Source organism: Heloderma suspectum, chromosome 15, assembly GCF_057233095.1.
Source record: "Heloderma suspectum isolate Gila_16-S chromosome 15, 16-S_ref, whole genome shotgun sequence".
Lineage (NCBI taxonomy): Eukaryota > Metazoa > Chordata > Lepidosauria > Squamata > Helodermatidae > Heloderma > Heloderma suspectum.
In genome coordinates, this window is record NC_139472.1 from 23753312 (window position 1) to 23772135 (window position 18824).

Sequence of the window (18824 nt, forward strand, 5' to 3'; positions counted from 1 at the left end):
GGCAGCCTTTGTCCCTGGTCTCATCCTGCCTCTCCACAGGGGGGTCATGCACAATTCTCAGCTCCCCTCAGCAGCTCCAAACTTCCTGGGCTGGAGTTGGCCGTCCCAGGCGTTCTGGGGCCTCAAGCACCCACTGCCAGGACAGCCCATAGGATGTGTTTTGGCAGAGGGGCAACTCTGGCACTCCGAGCGTCTCAGCTGCCCACTGCCAAACAGCCAGCCCTGGGTCTTCTCTCCATAGTAGAGCTGGTGGGGGCTGGGGAGCAGCACAGGGATCATCTCTGGTGCTCCATGAATCCCTCTCAAGCTCTGCTCAGTTGTGGAGACAATCCCTGCCCCCCTCCCCAGCTCCAAGCAAAAGCAGGCGCTGGGTCTCTTCTCACTGCCTTTGCCCAACGGGCAGGGAAATGCCCGTGATGGCAAAAGAGGGCGTGGCATTGTGGATGCACACTGTGTCCTGGCTTGGCCCTGTGAGTGCATGCTCACACTCTGTCTCCCCCAGCCTTGTTCTGAGCCATGACCTGGATTTGTTCTAGGAATCCCATGCGTGCGCACATGCCTTGCAGGTTGCTTTTCAGTTCAGGGGGTGGGAAGCGAACCACCCGTTGTGACTCCCTCTCCCTGATCCCTGTGCCTGTCCTTGCAGAAGCCTGTATGGCAGCCCCCTGACCCTTCCTTCCAACACCAGCCTGAGCCCCGCCAGCTCACCTGGCACTGAGATGGCTTTTGAGAAGCCCAGCCTCCCCTCGGCCACTGACTGGTCAGAATTCCTAAGCGCCTCCACCAGCGAGAAGGTCGAAAAGGAGTTTGCGCAGCTCACCCTCTCGGACCACGAGCAGCGAGAGCTCTATGAAGCAGCCAGGCTGGTCCAGACAGTCTTCAGGAAATACAAGGTGAGGGGGGGGTTCCCTCTCTGGGGGAGGCGAGTTGGAAGGTGGAAGGGGTAGCTGCCCCCACCTCCCCTGGTCCTTGCCGCCTGTGGCAATCACAGGCTGCATCCCTTGGCCACTGACCAAAGAAAGGTCTGGACAGGATGGAGAAGGTGCGTGCTGCTGTTTGGCGCACAGTGGCCCCACTGGGCCCTGTGCAGATCGGAGGCACCACTGCCAGCGGCCAAGGGGGATCTGAGAGAGGCAAGCCTCCAACGGGCTCCCCCTCTGAAGGCAGAGCTGCCCTGGCTGTTTGGACATGGCGTCTTTGAGGGAAGTTGTGAAGGGGGGTGGGGGGGACCTGCTCCAAATTTCTGTCCTCCAACCATTTTGGCGGGTGACGAATATGCGTTTGAGGGATGCCAAGCGACACTCTACCACACGTTCATGCCTGTTTTGCCACTACTACTTAAGAACTTTTAAGGGCGCTCCTTTTATCCCTAACTTACGCAATCGAGCAATCAGGGATCACATAGTGAATATGGTGACATCACAGCACCAGTCAGACGTGGCTACTGGGTGTCATCAGTGAGGGCAGATGGAATGGCATCGCCCTCTCTCCCTTGCCATGAGCCCCCATCCAGCTCTACTCACAGTGGACAGCCCTTCCCCCAACCGGTGCCCTCCAAGATTACAACTCCCAGAATTCCTGACCATTGGCCATACTGGCTGGGGCTGATGGGAGTTGGAATGCAACACATCTGCAGGGCACTAGAACGGCTCATGTGGATCCATCTTCATGAATGCTTTCTATGGGCACAATCTCATGCGCTTAGGCAACTTCCCCACTCAGAGATGTGCATCTGAGCCAACGCTCTCCTGCGACAGGTTTATTGCCACTGCACAGCAAAGCAGGGGGATTGGTGAGGAGATCTTTCTCCTTCCCTCCCACAAGGACGTCCACATTCTGGGAAAGCACTGACCGGCAGATGCTATTCAAGGGACACAGAAACATTTGCAAAAGCTGCTCCCTAGCACCTTCTCCTGTTTCCGCTCTGCTTCAGTCATAGTTGTACGTTCTCTCCAGTGGTGCAGTAGTCGCTTTGGAAGTGCAGGCACTCATCCCGACAGTTCCCCCTAGCCACACCCCCAAGGAGAGTCCAAAAACGTGCAGGCAGCGGTGTTGATCCATATCAACAAACCAGCCCTAGCACTTCATCTCCACCAGGAGCATCTCTTTTGTAAAGCTAATGGGTCTTGACACCTTGCATTACAACCAGGATTGTATTGCAGTCCTTAGCTGGGAATTGCAGCTAAGCTCAGAGGGAACAGGGAATTGGGGGGTGGGGGGACTGCTCCCTGTGAGCCCCCTTGGCTCCACTACACTACTGATTCTCTCGCTTGAAGCCAATGCTTCCTTGGGGTGGAACTCCTTGTTATGAAGAGTGCAGGGTCCTTGGTGATGCACAGCCCACCATGGCAGTCTCCACACTCCCCTCTGGTTCCATTTGCCTGGTCTTTTTCTGGCACCACCATGATGTGTATTTCCCCCTCCCCCCAGCTCAACTTCATTGGCTGCCACAGGGAGGAGTGGGACAACATGCATCCTGATGGCCTTAGAAGGTTGGGGGTGGGGGGCAAGGAGTTCTAGATGCTTCTCCGTGGAGTAGCCCCACATCCTTTGTCACATGTGCTTCCATCCTTCGAGCGCCCATTCTCACAGACTGATTCTCTGAGATATTTGAGGAATCTCTGATGTTCCCTGTTGGCCTTGAAGAAGATGTTCCTTTGAGCACAGCAGGCAACTGTCTTAATAAGTTCTCCATCCGGGGCCAGTTTGGGGTCTGCCCCCCCCCCCACTCCTTTCTTTGCTGTGGCTGTGTCAGAATCCCCTTAATCTGCCCCTGTCTCCAGGTCACCTTCTTGTTCCCTCATTGCACTGTTTCCAAGTGTTCAGCCCCAAAACTCCCACCACCAGCCCTGGGTTCTGCCAAGGCCCTCCCTTTTACCACAGCACCCCCCACCCTGGCTACAATCTCTCTACAATGTTTTTCCCTTCCTTTTTAGGGACGTCCCCTCCGGGAGCAACAGGAAGTGGCTGCTGCCGTCATTCAGCGTTGTTACCGGAAGTACAAGCAGGTGAGCTGAGGATGGCTTTAGGCTGGCGCCACCTGGGAACCACCCCCAGCCATTTGCTTCTCTCCCTCAGTCCTATTGAGGGGATTTCATGCTGTGCTCTTTCCTGTTCTGCTCGGCAGAGAGTATGCTTTGGTCATGCCAAAGGTGCAAAGCCAGCCACATTCCGCTTCCTTTTCAGTAGCACAAGTCCCTCTGGCTTCCTCGGTCAGCAGTTCTGTGGCATCCCAGAGAGATGAGCCCTCTGAACAAACCACTTATACGTGGTTAAACGTTTCCAGTGGCACTTCAGTCCACTGGGGTGCAGGACTGACTTTTCACCCATGTTTAGAGAAGGAAACGTCTGTTCCTACCTTCCCCTCCACATGTAGCCTCAGTGCACCCCCAATAGCCACATGGTTGCTGGAACATTTGTCAGTGCCTGCATGCAGCTCCCTTTGCAGGTGTTGCACTGAATGTGTGGACTGAAGGGGGGCGGGGGGCAGGCACATGATGTCAGGGACAATCCCAGTCCCTGTTCCACACATGACAGGACTGTGGGAAACCACATATCGGGGGGAAGAGTTCTGTCCTAGCCATTGTGCTGACATGCTAGCCTTCTGCATGCAGGGTTTTTTACTGTGGCCTGTTGTGCCTAGAGACCCTTGGATTCTGGTGGATTTTGGGGGCTGAAACAGAATCAGTCTCTGGTCTTGTGGCTGTTGAGCACATGACTGTATCTACAGCCGTGGGCCAAGATCTGCACCTCCCACCCACCTTTCCCTGCATCTGCTTTCCTTGTGCCGTTCCTCGTCCTGCGTCAAATGCCACTTCAATGCCTCCCCCTGCCCAGGTGTTCTGGTGGCAACCTGTAGGGCAGCAGGCCAGCTAAGGTTAGCAGGGCACCCTTGAGAAACCTGCAGAGCTTGCTGTGGCTGGGGCCCTTGGATCTTGGCCACTGCCAGCGGCTGATCTTGCCAGAGACCCAGTGTGCAGAGGAGAGGGGGACTGGGGGACTGCTGCCGCAGCTGCCCATAAGGTTAGGGCTTTGCTGTGCGGCTTGGCTTGTCATTCTGAACCTGGGGGAGGGGGTGAAGATGTCAAGAAGCCCCCAAATGTTCCCCTCAGCTGTGCCAACGGCTGGGGGGGGGCTCCTCCTCCAGTGGCAGCTGTGGGCCGCCATCCCAGTGAGGGAGGCCCCCCTGCTTGCTTCACATGCCACTTTCTTCTCCGTCAAGGGCCAGAGAAGCATCAGGAGGAGTCCGAGCCTGTGAAAGGCGCTGTTGGGTTTGGTCTGGTCTCTGCTCAGGTGCAAAGCAGTGGGGGCCAAGGGTTGGAGTTGTCTTTCACACACCCCAACTTCAAATCTGGTGCACTCACATGCGCAGCCATGCACTCAGGCACATACACAGAGCCAACACACATGCGTGTGTGCAAAACTGTGTTGCTCTTTCCTTGTCCTGGCACCCCCCCACCCCTGTTTTTAGGCTGAGTTGCCAGCCACACAAGGACACGTCTTCCTGGGAGCAGAACAGCACATGACTCTGCAGGCTTCTGAGGCTGGCATGGAGGGGCCACCGCATAGTCCCTCCAGAGCAGCCCCCCCCCCACAGAAGAATAGCTGCTGCTGCTGCACCCCCCCCCCCCCCCACACACACACAATATGGCTAGCAGTCTCTGGCATCTGCTTGCTTTCAGAGAGTCCTTTGCGAGCCCAACTGAGACCGACCAGGCATGCGCAGGCCGGCCCTCGCTCTGTGCTGCTGGTGACTGACGTCAAACGTTAATCTTGTATTTTCTGTTTCTCCCCAACCAAGCTTACTTGGATAGCCTTGAAGGTAATGACTCAACACACTGAGCATTTGGGCTCATGAGCTTTTCACGTTCATTGCAAGCCAGCGAAAAAGTTCTGTTTGGCTAGAATACACCCAGGTCATATCCTGCTGTGGAGAATGCATGCCAGCAATGCCGCTTTGTTGTGAATGCCCACAGGGGGAGAGGGAGAGGAGAGGGAGGAGGAGATGCATCTCTAGGGACCTGGTGCCATTGCTCTGTGGCCAGGAATTTAGGGGGGCAGGCCTCGGGATGCACGGGGGTAACCATTACTGAATTTGACTTCAGTGGCATTTTTAAAAGGTGCCCAAGCACATGTCTCCATGCCCCCAGTGGCCACCCTGGAAGGTGGGCGGAGTTTGGCCTGCCCATTTTTCCGTATGTCTCCATAAGAAAAAGGACTTGAAGTTACTGTTTAATTTTTAAAAAAGGAAAAGTTAAGGCCTGGAACATCCCCATCAGGGCCAGGCCCCTGGTGTTCTCCCCACCCTGTTTGGCTATAGACCCCACTTTCCCACTGTTTCACCAACACAAGACATTTGACACAGATGGCTTAAGGGAAGAACCTGAGGGCCAAACAGCTCATTCCATTAATTGCATACCTGGCAGCTAATCTGGACTTCTAAAAAAAAAGTAATAGTCAAGCTGGGGGCCAGGGGAATGACGATTGGGACTGCAGTGTACAGGGGAGGGAGGTGTTTCTTTTCCCTCCCCAGCTGCAGCCCCAATGAAAATTGCCTGAGCCCTCCCTCCCACCTCCCCACACCAGCTGCCCATAGGAAACCCACAAGCAGGACATGAGTGCAGCAGCACCTTCCTGCCCATGTTCCCCAGCAACTGGTGTAGACAGGCATACTGTCTGTGATACTGGAGGTAGCACAGAGTCATCATTAGGACTAGTAGCCACTGATAGCCTCATCCTCCAGAAATTTGTCCTACCCCCGTTTAAAGCCATCCAGATTGGTGGCCATCACCACATCTTGTGGTAGTGAATTTCTGCAGCTGGCAGGGAGCCGGGCCAACCTGGCTGGGGAGGGAAGGATAAAAGCTCAGCCATCGCTGGCCTCTGCACTTTCCTGGGTAATGGAACAGAGAGCCATGTTCAGCAGCAGGGCAGGCTGCCTACAAGGGCCAGAAAATGTGGCGGCGGCTGCCTCTTGCCAACATGTCTTCTTCTGTTTATTTAATTACATTTCTGTGCTGCCCAATAGGCGATGCTCTCTGGGTGGTTCACAAAACAAGACTTAAAACCATAAAATACAATAAAATAAGAACACAGAATAAATAAAAACATTGAAAAGTTTAAGGAGAACAAGCCTGTGGTGAGCTTCCCAGCCGCTTGGCCCCCGTAGCAGGTGGAGTGGGGGGTTGCAAGATCAGCCCTTGGACCAGTCCAGCAAGGCCGTTCTTGTGTGTCGGGCAAGCACAGAGGCTGGGCTTCCTGGGTGGCATCAAGCCCCACGCATGGAAGGGAGATGAGAGATGGGGTGTGGCACTGTGGTTTGCCTTGGGAAGCGTGCCCCTTGGGCCTCAGACAAGAGAAGAGGGTGCTTGCTCTGGGCCTGGGGTGGCCTCCTCCTCCTCCACTTATGGTAATGTTAGGAGGGTGTGGAGAGCGAGCCTGCCAAGCCCATCCTCCAGTGTCCAGGTGGGAGCTCAGAAAGTCCATCAGTGTCACTTGTTCTGTTCCCTTGGCAGTGTTTGGTCTTCCTCAGAGGGTTGTTGTGTGGATAAAATAGAGAGGAGGAAGATTATGTATGCCACCTTGGAGGAAAGGCGCGATATACATCTAACAGATGTATATATAGTCCTGATACATAAACAGTAGATCAGTGAACCTTCGCCAGCCCTGTCCCTTGGTCACACACTCCAAGATGGACGCACAGCCCAACTGCAGCAGACCGGGGAGTTGCTGCTCTTTGACCTCTATTGCCCAGCATCTCTATGAGCCTCTGTCTTAACAGGGTTGTTGGTTGTGCATGTGCAAGCTTAAGCTATGCCCCTGTTTCCATGTTAAGACGCACCATTCTAGGCTTTTGTAACTCAGCTACAGAAATTACACATACCCCCTTCTCTCTTTTAAAGCTACCTGCTCAAGTGAATTCTAAAACGTGGATCTTCACATTCTTAGACAAAACTGCATCTCTAGCAGAAGCCAAAATCTACTTTAATATCAGAGTAAAATTGGGTAAATGGTTGGCCTGGTTTGCGGTGGCTCAGGCTGCATGTATGACCCCTCCCGGGAGGGGGGGGGGAGTTGAGAATGATTCTTTTGAACTAAAACCAAGCCCTTAAAGCAGATTAGAGATACATTCTCATTTTCTTGTCTCTGGAGATAAATTGTTGAGCTATTGTGGTTGCTGTTCAAAGAAAGCACATGCTTAATGGGAAGACTGCAATAGTATTTCCAAAACGTTCCAGTTTTGACTCTGGGGCTGTCCAGATGGTGAGGCCAGAGACTGACTCACACAGTCTGACATCAAGCGATGGCTTCCATGTATGAATGTGCTACTGTGGGCGACGCTGCCTCTTGCTTCAGACGCAGCCTGTGCTTTTCAGTGGGGCTGCCTGTTCTCAAGAGATGGGGAAGCTTGTGTGGAAAACCAACCCAAAGCCAGAACAGGGGTGGGGCGGGGCGGTGGAAGAGAATGAGGAGGGTAAGAAGGAGGAATTATATGTATGGATACAATATACCCCCCTCTTCTCTGCCTCCTCTTAACAAAACAAGAGATGCTTTTTCATTTATTGCAACGAGATTTCTCTATGGCCTCCTCTGGCTTGTCCCCGGGGCATGTTGTGGGGTCTCTTGTTGGGGTGGCCATTCTTTTTGCCTTGGGGAATGCTACTGGTACGCTTCAGCCTCTCTCTCTTTCTCTGCCTCTCCCCATCTCCCTTTGCAGTATGCACTTTATAAGAAGATGATACAAGCTGCCATTGTTATCCAGAGCAAATTCCGAAGCTATTATGAGCAGAAGAAATTCCAGCAGAGCCGGAGAGCTGCGGTCCTCATCCAGCAGTTCTATCGCAGCTACAAGGAATGTGGCAAGAGAAGGCAAAGTCGTAGGACGGCTGCTCTTGTGCAGCAGAAGCTCAGGTGGGCGTGCTGGAGGAGGTAGGGCAGGGAGCTAATCCTCAGTGATCTTAGGGGGACTGACAGCTTATCTTGAGACCCGGTGCTGAGCACTGGATAGAATGGACAGACGGCAGGCCTTTGCTATACGTTGCTATGGTTTTACTTCACAACCAGTCCCCAGGATCCTTCCCACAGGGGTCTTGGTGGCAGATGGGGGAGGGGAGACCAGCTTGACTTCCTGCCTTCCTTGGAGGCCTCTGGTTGGCCACGTTGGTGTGGGTGAAGAGGGTCAGCTTCAATAGGTCCTTGCTTTGATCTGGCTGGACAACATCGCCCCACGCTCAGTCTCAACGATACCTCCTAGACCCTGACTCTTTCTTTCCGTCTTTCATTCAGAAGCAGCCTGATCACCAAGAAGCAGGACCAAGCTGCCCGCAAGATCATGCGGTTTTTACGGCGCTGCCGCCACAGGTGAGATGCTGCCAGCACCCCAGCTCCCAGGGGTGCTCAAGGGAAGCCCAAGGAAGGGTTGCAGGAGGGGGACGTGACAGAGCAGGCCTCGTCCCGGGGGTGGCTACAACTGGGAACAAAGTGCAGATGTTTCCTGGGGGGCTGGCAACCTGGGTGGGTGCTTGGTTCAGAACAGGCAGGCAGGCTTTGGCTTTTTGGAGGTGGCAGAACAAGAAAACTTTCCCCTGCCTTTCTTTCGTTGTCCCTGGGAAGCAGACTTGGGACTCTGTCGGATGAGGGCAAAGGCAGACACAAAACTCTTGGCTACCGTCATATCCAAGGGCTCTGAACCTGTGCTGTGAATCTGCTTTGGGGACTGGAACGCCCCTCTCAGCCTTGCCCCTCCTTGGAGATCCAGGCCGGCTGCCTTCCTTTTAAAAAATGGGTTTTCAAGTGCCATCCTAGACCTTTTTCTAAAAAACAATAAATGAGCATTTCACGAATGGATGCAAAACTGCTCCAGCAGGCAGTCATGTGGGGGCAGTGTTTGGGTGATGTTGCTGGCACTGGCCAATCAGCAGCCGGCACAGCCACCTTTTCCTTGATGCTGCAGATCTGCAAAAGTCCCCCCCTCCCCCAGTACTCACTCTAGGACAGGAAAATGCTCCCCTGTTTTCATTCCAGGGCAGTGAACACATCTCTGGCCACTGTCATCCCCCTTGGGATGGGAGGTAAAGCAATAGAACAGGCTTCCAGGGTCAGGTCTGGTCTCTTGAGGTTGCCTGCACAGTGTCCCCTGTTGCACACCATGACACCTGTCCTGTAAGAGAGGCAAGGTGGGGCTGGATCATAGGATCTGGCCCTTCTTCACTGTAGAGATCTCTCTGTGCATTCCCTCATGGCAGTACAGTGAATGCCCCAGTGCGCATTGGTGCCAGCTGCTCACCCCACATGAGGCTTCCTTCGGTGGCTTGAGAGCCACAGGTCCTTTACCCACTGACCTGCAGGGGCCCTCACCAGCAACGTTTCTGGCGAGGGGTGGACTCATTCTGATCCAGCCAGGCAGCTCTTAGGAGAGAACACCAGGTTCCCCATGCCCAAGGTCCCGGGTTCAGTCCCCAGCACTTGGGCTGGGGAGGGGGAGTCGCTTTCATCTAGCCCAGTCCCACCTCCCTCTCTGGGCCTCTGGCCCAGGCATGTACCAATTGGGAGTGTTTGTTCCTTGGGCTGGGCACTCAGGGACAGCTGGGGCTGCCACCAGTGGTGGTGTCCTGCCCACCCTGCTGCCAGAGGTGCTGGCCTCAGATGTGGTGCTGAGGATTCCTAGGACGATTGTCCTGTGGGACTTCGACATCTATGCTGGGACCACCTTGTCTGGGGTGGCTCAGGACTTCATGGCTGCCATGACAATGATGGGGCTCTCCCAGCAAGTCCTCGGTCCCAGACATGAAAAAAGACACGCTCCAGACTTGGTTGCCTCAGCTGGGCAGGTGGATCATGACCAGCAAATGGCAGGCTAGGGGAGGCAGACCCCTCTTCCCTTGCCATGGTTGGATCACTTCCTGTTGAGACTTAGGTTGTCAGTAGCTTTTCCCCTCTGAAAGCCTGGGGAGCCAGTTGAAATGCTCTGCCCGTGGATTCTGATGGATTCCTGACAGCTCTGGGGGATTTTTCTGGCTAGTATGGCTGGTGCTCCTGTTGAAGCCCTTGTTCCCCTCTGGAATTGGGAGAGAACTCGGGTGGTTGACATGATCATTCCCATGTGGCCCCTTGGTATTCACCTGAGGGGAGGGCAATGAAGCGAGTCAGAAGATGGCTGACATGCGGGTGGAGAAGAACTCATGGTGAGTCTGATGGCACTGGGGTGGGAGCCACTCTTGGGCCTACTCTGTGGCAGTGACAGAGGCAATGAAATGGCTCTTCTCCTCCGCCACAGCGTCCTCTCAGTATTGTCCAGCAGAGCGTTTTGGGTGGTGCAGGCCTTTGGAAATCCAGCCAGGGGGGAGATGTAGTAGGACCATCAGTAACTTTGACGTATTTGCAAGAGACTCTGGGGAGAAAGCCACGAGTGACTGTATCCATCATGACTTGGGCTCCACACTTACACAGTGTCCTTAGTTGGGTTATCCATCTGGTCCAGGTTTATCGAGTGAGTTTCACTTCTTGGAGCCTGAGGAAGTAAGTGGACAAGGAGCGTGGTTGAGTCCAGCTGGCCACCTTGTATGCTCCGCTCTTGCCCTGCATGGCTCACTCACCTAGTCGGGAGGGGACGTCCATGTGGGACTAGGAGGCTGCAAGTGCCTCCCTGAGAGAGAGAGCAGCTCCAGCTTCCTTAAAAGAAGCCACAGATTGGCTGCTCCCAGAGAAATCTAGCCTAGACCTGGACGGCGTTCACGCCAGGCTAGCATTCTCTTCCTGAGCAAGGTGATGGAGAGTGGTGGTTGGCCCAGTCCTGGTGCTCTTAGATGGAACTGATTATCTGGGACCTTTTCAGTCATGTCTCAGGCCTGGCTTTGGGAGAGAGACTTCCTTTGGTCACCCTGTGTGGGGTGACACTGGTCACAAGAGAGGCGGGATGTCTCCTCCTGGATCTCTCAGCAGCTTTGCATACCGCCAACTGTGGTGTCCTTCTGGACAGGCTGCCCTGGCTGGTCCTGGGAGGCGCTATTTGGTGCCTCTCCTGCTTGGATTTCCTATGCTCAGTTAACCTCCCACCTACCTCTTGCAGTGCATTGTACGTGTGGCTGCTTTTGCGAACAATTTGTAAACTGCAGTTTCTCCAAACTAGGGCTGTCAGACTGATGATTAAGACTGGGAAGTTTGAGCATATTGCGCTGATGCTTTGTCAGCTGTGCTGGCTCCCAGTCTGTTTCCAGGGCCAGTTTCCAGTGCTGGATTTAGCCCTAAGCAGCTTGGGACCGGGTGACCCAAAGGAGCATCTACTCACATATGTACCTACCCAAACATTAAGATCTTACTCAGAGTGCCACTGCCAAATGAAGTGAGACGCTTAACTGCCAGGGAGCAGGCCTTTTCAGTAGGGGCAGCCCAGTTTTGGGAAGGCTTTCCCAGAGGGGCTTGCCTGGCACCATCCCTAGGGTGCTCTGGGCACCAGGTGAAGGTTGTCCTTTTAAACAAACTCATCCAGTCTGGACCTCTTGTATTTAAAACCTGTCTATTTAATTTTGGGGCACTGCGGGTTTTTGGGGTACTGCGAGTTTTGTTATATTTTATGTTGCCTTTGATCGCATGGTTGTAGGTACTGTTTTGTATTTACATTGTTCTTATGTTTGTTTGTTTATTGTAAGCCACCTAGAGAACATTGTTGTGGAGGAACAGACAAATGTCACTCATAAATAAACAAATAAATAAATAATTTTGACTTTAAAAAAGCATTATCCACTAGACCAGCCCTGGAATGGAATGAGGTCCCATTCTGAGGTCTGGGCGGGGGGTCCGGGAAGGTTTGCTGTGCCTGCCCTCAGTGGCCAGGGAAGAGGTGTGGCAGCTCCCCCCACCTTCGTGGCCAGTCCCACCTGCCTCTTTGGCTCGCTGCCAGCTGCTGGCAGGGTCTTCCACATTTCCGGGGAGGGGGGCAGCTCCACCATCAGTCCTGCGTCGCAAAGCTGCCCCCCTCCATCTCCACAGGCTGGCTGCTTAAGGGCACAGGGTGAGGAGGGATGCATGACTGCCACCGCCCCAGAATCTTGCGTGTCAGCCTGGGTTTGGGCTGCTTTTGCCAAAGGAGGGGTGGGAGGCAGTGTGAACGTCCAAGACAGTGTTGGGCCAGGGGGCCTGCTCATGTGTGCCCTCTTGCATGCCCACTTCCACAGGCAAGGCTTTTTCTTCACATAGTGCAGAGTTAAACTATGGAATTCATTACCACAAGATTAGGGATGGCCACCAATTTGGATGGCTTTAAAGGGTGATTATATAAATTCCTGGAGGAGGAGAAGGCTCTCAATGGCTCCTAGTCCTGATGGCTATGTGCTATCTCCTTTACCAGAGGCAGTGTACCAGTTGCTGGTGGGAGGATGCTGTTGCACTCGTGTCCTGCTTGTGGGTTCCTGGTCAGCAGTTAGTTGGCCACTGTGTGAACAGAATGTTGGACTAGATGGACCCTTGGTCTTATCCAGCACAGCTCTTCTTATGTTCACATGTTAAGTTCAGTTGCCCTTCAGTTTCTCTTGGCATCCTCCATGCAGAAGAGGAGGAGGAGGAGAGGCATTTGTCATGAGGGTGAGCCTTCTAGCCAAGGTTCCTTCCCCTTCGCATGACAAAGCTGAGTCAGGCAAGAGCCTTGTTGCATCTGGACATGCCCCGTCCCCAGCCAAGTACGTTCTCTGGCAGTGCCCTGCCTGTCTGGCTCTGCTGGACTCTTGTTACAGGATTGTTCAGGATGGAGGCCAAGAAGAGGCCACTGCAAAGTTTTAGCAATCCACGGATGGATGTGCTTCCTTGGAAACAAGCCAAGACGCTTGGTGGCAGGAAATGGGCTTGGGGGGGAGGCCCCCCCAACTGCACCTTCTCAACCCCAAGCCATGTGATTCACAGTCTGGTACTTGAGGCAGGAAGACAAGTGGAGGTGGCCGGGTGCATCAGAGAGGCCTGGACTGGGATGAACTGAGAGCTGGTCTGGGCATGCTTTGGAGCAAGGTGTGCCATTTCAGACTGTGGGGGTGTGTGGGGAGGCTGTCAGATGTTTTAATGCTCCCCTCCCTGCATTTAATGAACTAGCACATCGGGGGGAAAGGCTTATTATACCTGTCTCCCTAATCTGACAGAATTCTTTATGCTGGAAGTGTGTGTTTGACAATGGGGGGCATGACTCTGCCATCGTGCATAGGTAGTGGTACAGTCCCGGATTCTCCTTCTGCATCATGTGTGGAACAGCCACACTCTGAGGAAGAAGAGCCCTGGATCTTGATGGGGCCTGGAGAGGAAGACCAGCGAGACGCTGGAGGGAGCAACATTTGCACAGGTGCAATTCATAACAATCATATGAATATCTAGTAGGGGGATAAAAATGCAGATCCAGCCCCTATGTAGCTTCTTTCTGCAGCAGCCTATGTACTAACCCGGGATTTGTTGAGTGGGTGTGGCGGTGGAGGTCCTCAACCTCTGTGCGGGCAATGCTGCTCCCAGGGACTGGGGCCTGTCCCCAGTAGCTGGCAGGTGTGATCTGTACTGATTCAACACACCTGAAGCTTACAGTCGGCACCCCGCGTATACCTCTGGGAATGCCCTTCGGGCTGTTGGGTGACCCTAGGAACTGCCTAGAGCACAAAGCAAGGCAGCCAACTCGGGGTGGGGGTTTGGGGTGCCCTTTGGGGAGCAGAGGCAGGTTTGGGGCAGAAACGCTGTGAGGCAGGAGTTCTGCCAAGAACGGACAGAACCCAGCCGCGGTTCGGGGGTCTCTGGTGTCTTCTGGGCTCCCAGGAACAGCAAAGCTACTGAAAGCAATGGCGTAGTCCCTCCACCCCCAGTGTTAGCTGGACATGATCTGTTTTAGATGTATGTAGAGTGGGTGAAACAGAAATTCATTGATGTCACAATTGCTCCCCTTGGTTGTCACTTAAGCCCAAATTAATGTTGCGGTTGACTGCACTGAAAAAGCAAACAAACTGATCATGTGGTGTAAAGGCACATTTCAGTCACAAGCCAATGTGACTTAGTTGTTCTAGGAACTGAAGAGGAAGAACTTTTGTTCAGGAAATACATGAATTACAAGGGGGGGATGAGCTGAAATCTGTCTTTTTGGTGGTGATTTTAAATCAGGGCACATGCCATGGCCCTTTTGTAAATCAAAGATTGAGACCGTGGTTTGGAAACGTAGTGCTGGGGGCACCTGGTTTACATGAACTGTGGTTCGTACTGGTCCACAAGTAATATGGTGCCACCAGCACCAAGCCACAGAGCAATGGGAGTCACCCCAGGAGGGGGAGGGGGTGTTCCTGAGCATTACAGGGCTCCCAGTTTGCCAATTATGAGAAGAACCCAGTGGCTGGATGAAGGCCCATTGGGTCCAGCCATGCTGTCCCCAACAGAGGTCAGCCAGATGCATTCATTAATTTCATTCTGTTGCAGAACCCAGAGTCAGAGAGACCACGGAGTGAAGGAAAAAGAGATTCTTTTTTTAACGCGCGGGCTTAAGGCTGGAGTCATTTCCAAAGAGCCAGAAGCCCCGAAATACATCAGCACATTGTTTTTATAGACATTGTGACACATATGAAACGGCTCCTCCTCCCCCTCCCACGTGGGGTTGCAGTCCTCAACATTTCTTTTCCCAGCACCATTGTTTATAATACAAGAACTGGGTTATAGGGTAGCCATGATAAGGAGAGAACAGAAGAGAACAGCAGAGAACAAGATATACAGTTGTATGACCTTTGACAAGATAAGGAATTCCTGTGTCTCGTCAGCTTACAACAATATATTCAAGGGAGAAAGAGCTCAGCAAGAACATGAAGCATGAGACTGCATGAGGCTACTTAGTCTGACCCCCGATATGGCTGCTACATTCCCCCCTTAAATGCATAATTTCATTACAATTATAGCATTTCTGATAACTATACAAAGCTTTTTGTGACATACATATTACTTAGCCTCTTGTTGGGCTATTAGAGCGTAGAGGGCAGCAGTTTTACTAGCTGAGACATAAAACAGATTGGTTAAACAGCGCATAAGACAAGGAACGCAGAGACATAACAGAACTTTTATGAACAACACTGGTAGAATTAGGATGAACAATGCTTTTAAGCCAGCTAAAATCTGGAAGCCAAGGGGTTAACTAATTGAGCTAATTGTTTTGTCTTATTGTTTTGTTAGCTACTATATTGTGCAGCTTGTTGATCTGTTCATCTACAGCATTGCCATTATCAGTTAAGTTAAAACAACAGAGCTTTTGGTGTGTCTCACAACTTAAATGATGAAGAAGGAAGAGGTAATCTATACCAGCTCTATTTTCTAGAACTGCACCTCTTAGATCACGCAACTCTTTATTTAACAATGACAATGCTCGTGAGGTGGCATTTATGCTTTTGGCTAAGCTGCAAGCTAACCGGCTGATCTCCAGACTATCAGCCAAGGCTAAACCTGGAACCCCAACCAGTGACATTGCTAAGGCCAATTTTTCTGAGTCAGAATATAACTGCACATGACTATTACAATTTTTAGTTAGTTGGAGTGCTCGAGGCTGCCGTCGACGGATTTTCTCGGGCCACAGGGGAAGAATTGGCACTAGTTCAGTTGGCGGCTGAGGCAACATGGGTGGTTATTAGACAAGTTGGCAGGAATGAATGACCAAGTGCGGGAACTACATGTCTGAAACCATCTGTGAGGCAAAAGTATGTGGGCATCATTAAAAGATATGTTTTGAATTTTATTACAGTGGAAGGGGGCCAGGGATAGCTTTGTATTTTCTGGAAAAAGTTTTGACAATTAAGCATTTGTGCACACGTAGCGACGATGGGGGTGCGTAGAGTGAACTCTGTAGGGGGTAGGATCTTTGCAACTACGCCCCAATTAGCATTTTGGGAATAAGTTAAACTTACACCATAAACTCTTAACATGGTATCTTTTTGAATTTTCCCAGGATGTCTACAGACAGGTATTGGGCAAGAGCTAATAAGCCTGTTTGCAGGTATATCTCTTGGCAAACAAAAATGTTTTACTCTCGTGATGTTAGCCAGGTGAAGCCAGTAATTATCAGCAAATCACTGGGACAAACTTCTCTTTCAGGGGCTGGCCCCCCTTTTTGCACCTTATTAAGGAGACACAATGCAACACTACTAACACTACAACACGCATGTTTGATCTTCTTTGGGATCTGACCGTACGCTGGGCAGCTATTCACCTGGCAAGCTGCAGTAGGGTCTAGTCCCCTTCTTCAATTCTCCAGTTGCAGGTCTGACCGTACGCAGGGGGACAGTCTCCCGGTGTGTCCACAGTAAGGTCTAGCCTGAGTCTTCTTACTGCTTTTTCAGAATGATTTTTAAAGGATTTTTGAAAAGGAAAGAAATCCTTTCAAAGGATTTTTAGGATTTTTGTTCATAGTCTACTCTCCCCCTCTCGCTCTCTTGACTCGTGTCTAATGTATCCAGGGTTTAACTCCAGCTGCTTTCATAGCTGCGGGGGTGGAAAGTATGACAGTTTTCAGTCCTCTCCATCTGGGAGTCAAAGGGTTATTTTTCTCTCTTTAACTCATACTTTAACTCCTGGTTGGAAAGGATGAACTTCTGTGATAGGAATGGCTTATTCTTTAAGACAAAGCGACGCTGGGCTTGAAGAACGTTGCTCAGTGTTTGGACTTCTTGTTTAAGGCTAACGTTTGCTTGCTCTTGATGCCGCTCCAGTGTCAATCATGAAGTCAGTGTCACAGCCCCTCACAGTCAATGTCACGGCCCCTCTCAAGCTGTCTCCCTCTTCGCCCATTCTAGCCCCTTTGGTTTTCTCCTTTGTGTATTTGATTTATTTTATTTGGGCATTCATGCCACTAATGTCTATCTTGTCCACACTGGGCACACTGGTTCTTTTTTAAGAATCTTCTGCCTCTGCCGGGTCTTCTTCTTTTCTTTTTTCGTTTATGTCTTCTTGGGCCTCTGGGTTGAGGGGGGTATACTGGCAATAGGCATCTGAAAGATGCTCCAAGTACGCTCTGGGGCCTCAGTGGCACCTTGCAGCACTTTAGACACTTTGGTCATATTAAATGACTTCTTCATACCTGCTTTCATGGCTTCTAAAAGCAGGGTTTGATACTGGGTGAGGCTCTCTAGCCCCACTTGTGTTTTGGGATTCCAGCGGGGGGGGGGGGGGTACTTACAAGGAGACTTTATTGGGTAACTTAAAGCACACAGGCGTACTTAATGGTTGGATCAGACAGCTTCTCTGAACCACGAGCTATTGGGCTAAATGGGTTTTATACCATACATGTTACCCATGAGGCAGCACAACACTAGCAAGCATTTTTAGCATAGGCTAGAAGTGTTTGGTTTTCAGGCACAGCTTCCTGTAAACAACTTTGCTTCCCAAAGTGCTTGATAACACTTTTATTTATTAGTATGGGAAGACAAATTTTTTCTCTTTCTTTTGCTTTCTTTTTCTTTGCTGATCTGCCTGTATTGCAGATCATGTTTCAAACTTTTTACATAAAACTTTCTGCTCCATGCACCAGCCTTGTCTCTTTATTTGTCTTTTTCAAGTTAAACTCACTTACTTAAACCTTTCTGCCTTACACTAGTCCCAATGACACACATTTGGGATAGGCTCTTCTTCTCCTTCTAGTTACATTTTCTTCATCTTAAAGAACTATTACATTATTGTGGCTACTTTATCCCAGGTAATAAGCTCCAGGCACAATCAGCTGCTTTTAATTTACCCTGGGGGCAACTATGGCCACGCTTTTTTTTTTATAAATGTTTTTTTTTTCTTTGCCTCTTGCCTTTTCTTTCTTTTTTTTCTCTCTATCTGTCTGCTACTTTCTCTATTTCCTTCTTTTCTACTTGCCTTTGTCTTTTCTCCTTGTCATCCATTGGGAACCACACTTAGTATTATTTGGAGTTGCAACTAACACTAATCTGCAAATATCACGTATATTTTATGATATTTAAGAAATCATAAAATATATACAACAAACTTTTTCTGCAATTTAACACAATGAATGGAAAACACTTTTTGCATGGTAAGGCATGATGGAACAGATCCAGGAATCATACTGCTCTTCTGGCTGAAAGCTCAGGGCCCATTAACATCAAGGGACGGGCATACCCACACACGCAAAGAGTTCTAGGTCACCATTTTTGCCTCGGCAACTCTATGCTGCATGAGTTTTAGCAGAAGGAAATCTAAAAGTCATAGATCAAACTCAGCTTGCTGTACACTGAGCTGACTACAAACACAGACACACGGTCCACAACGATGAGAGTTCAAGTTTATCCAAAGCTTCACAGCACTGTCCATGGCAGTCTTTGACAATTTAAAATTTTAGTCCATGTGCAGAGTGTCTCTAAAAAGCCCAGATGATGATGGAGGCAAACAGAGAAGGCTCTGGGCAATGAAGATGAGATGTTTCCAGCAAAGGCTCTCCACTTTTGCATCAGTTTAAAAAGGGAAAGTGTGGCCCTACACCCCTCCTGACAGACAAGGGCCTTTAACTTTTTAGCAAGGCCTCTGTCTAAACAGAGCGGCACAGCTCAGCTCTCTAGCCGTGACGCTTTAACCTGGGCAACTCCTCTGTAAATTTTATTCTACTTCTGTCAGGTTCTCACAGACATTTTAAAAACTTACTCTTTTTTTTTCCTCTTCTAACCTGGTACACGAAAGCACTGAAACACTGAGTGCCGAAACTCAGGACGCTGGGGGGTGATGGGCATCGCCTTATACTTGCATTTTTCAGGCAGCCATTAATCTTCGGGGAGGCGGTGGGGTGATTTGCAGGACTTCAAAGGCAAGCTTCTCAGTTTGTTTGTATTTGTAAATCCCAAGCT

The 18824-nt window shown here is 51.1% G+C and overlaps 1 protein-coding gene across 4 annotated transcripts in view; it reads left to right on the plus strand.

Annotated features, from left to right (window-relative positions):
- CAMTA1 (calmodulin binding transcription activator 1) overlaps window positions 1-18824 on the plus strand; it is a 155002-nt gene that overhangs the window by 106971 nt on the left and 29207 nt on the right. For 3 of the 4 annotated variants that reach the window (XM_084822152.1, XM_084822150.1, XM_084822149.1), the window contains 4 exons: window positions 647-893; window positions 2937-3008; window positions 7718-7911; window positions 8287-8361. In XM_084822152.1, coding sequence (XP_084678278.1) covers window positions 647-893; window positions 2937-3008; window positions 7718-7911; window positions 8287-8361 — 588 coding nt within the window. Of the gene's footprint in view, window positions 1-646; window positions 894-2936; window positions 3009-4801; window positions 4924-7717; window positions 7912-8286; window positions 8362-18824 lie in introns of those variants that run through there. The other variant, XM_084822151.1, reaches the window with a different exon arrangement.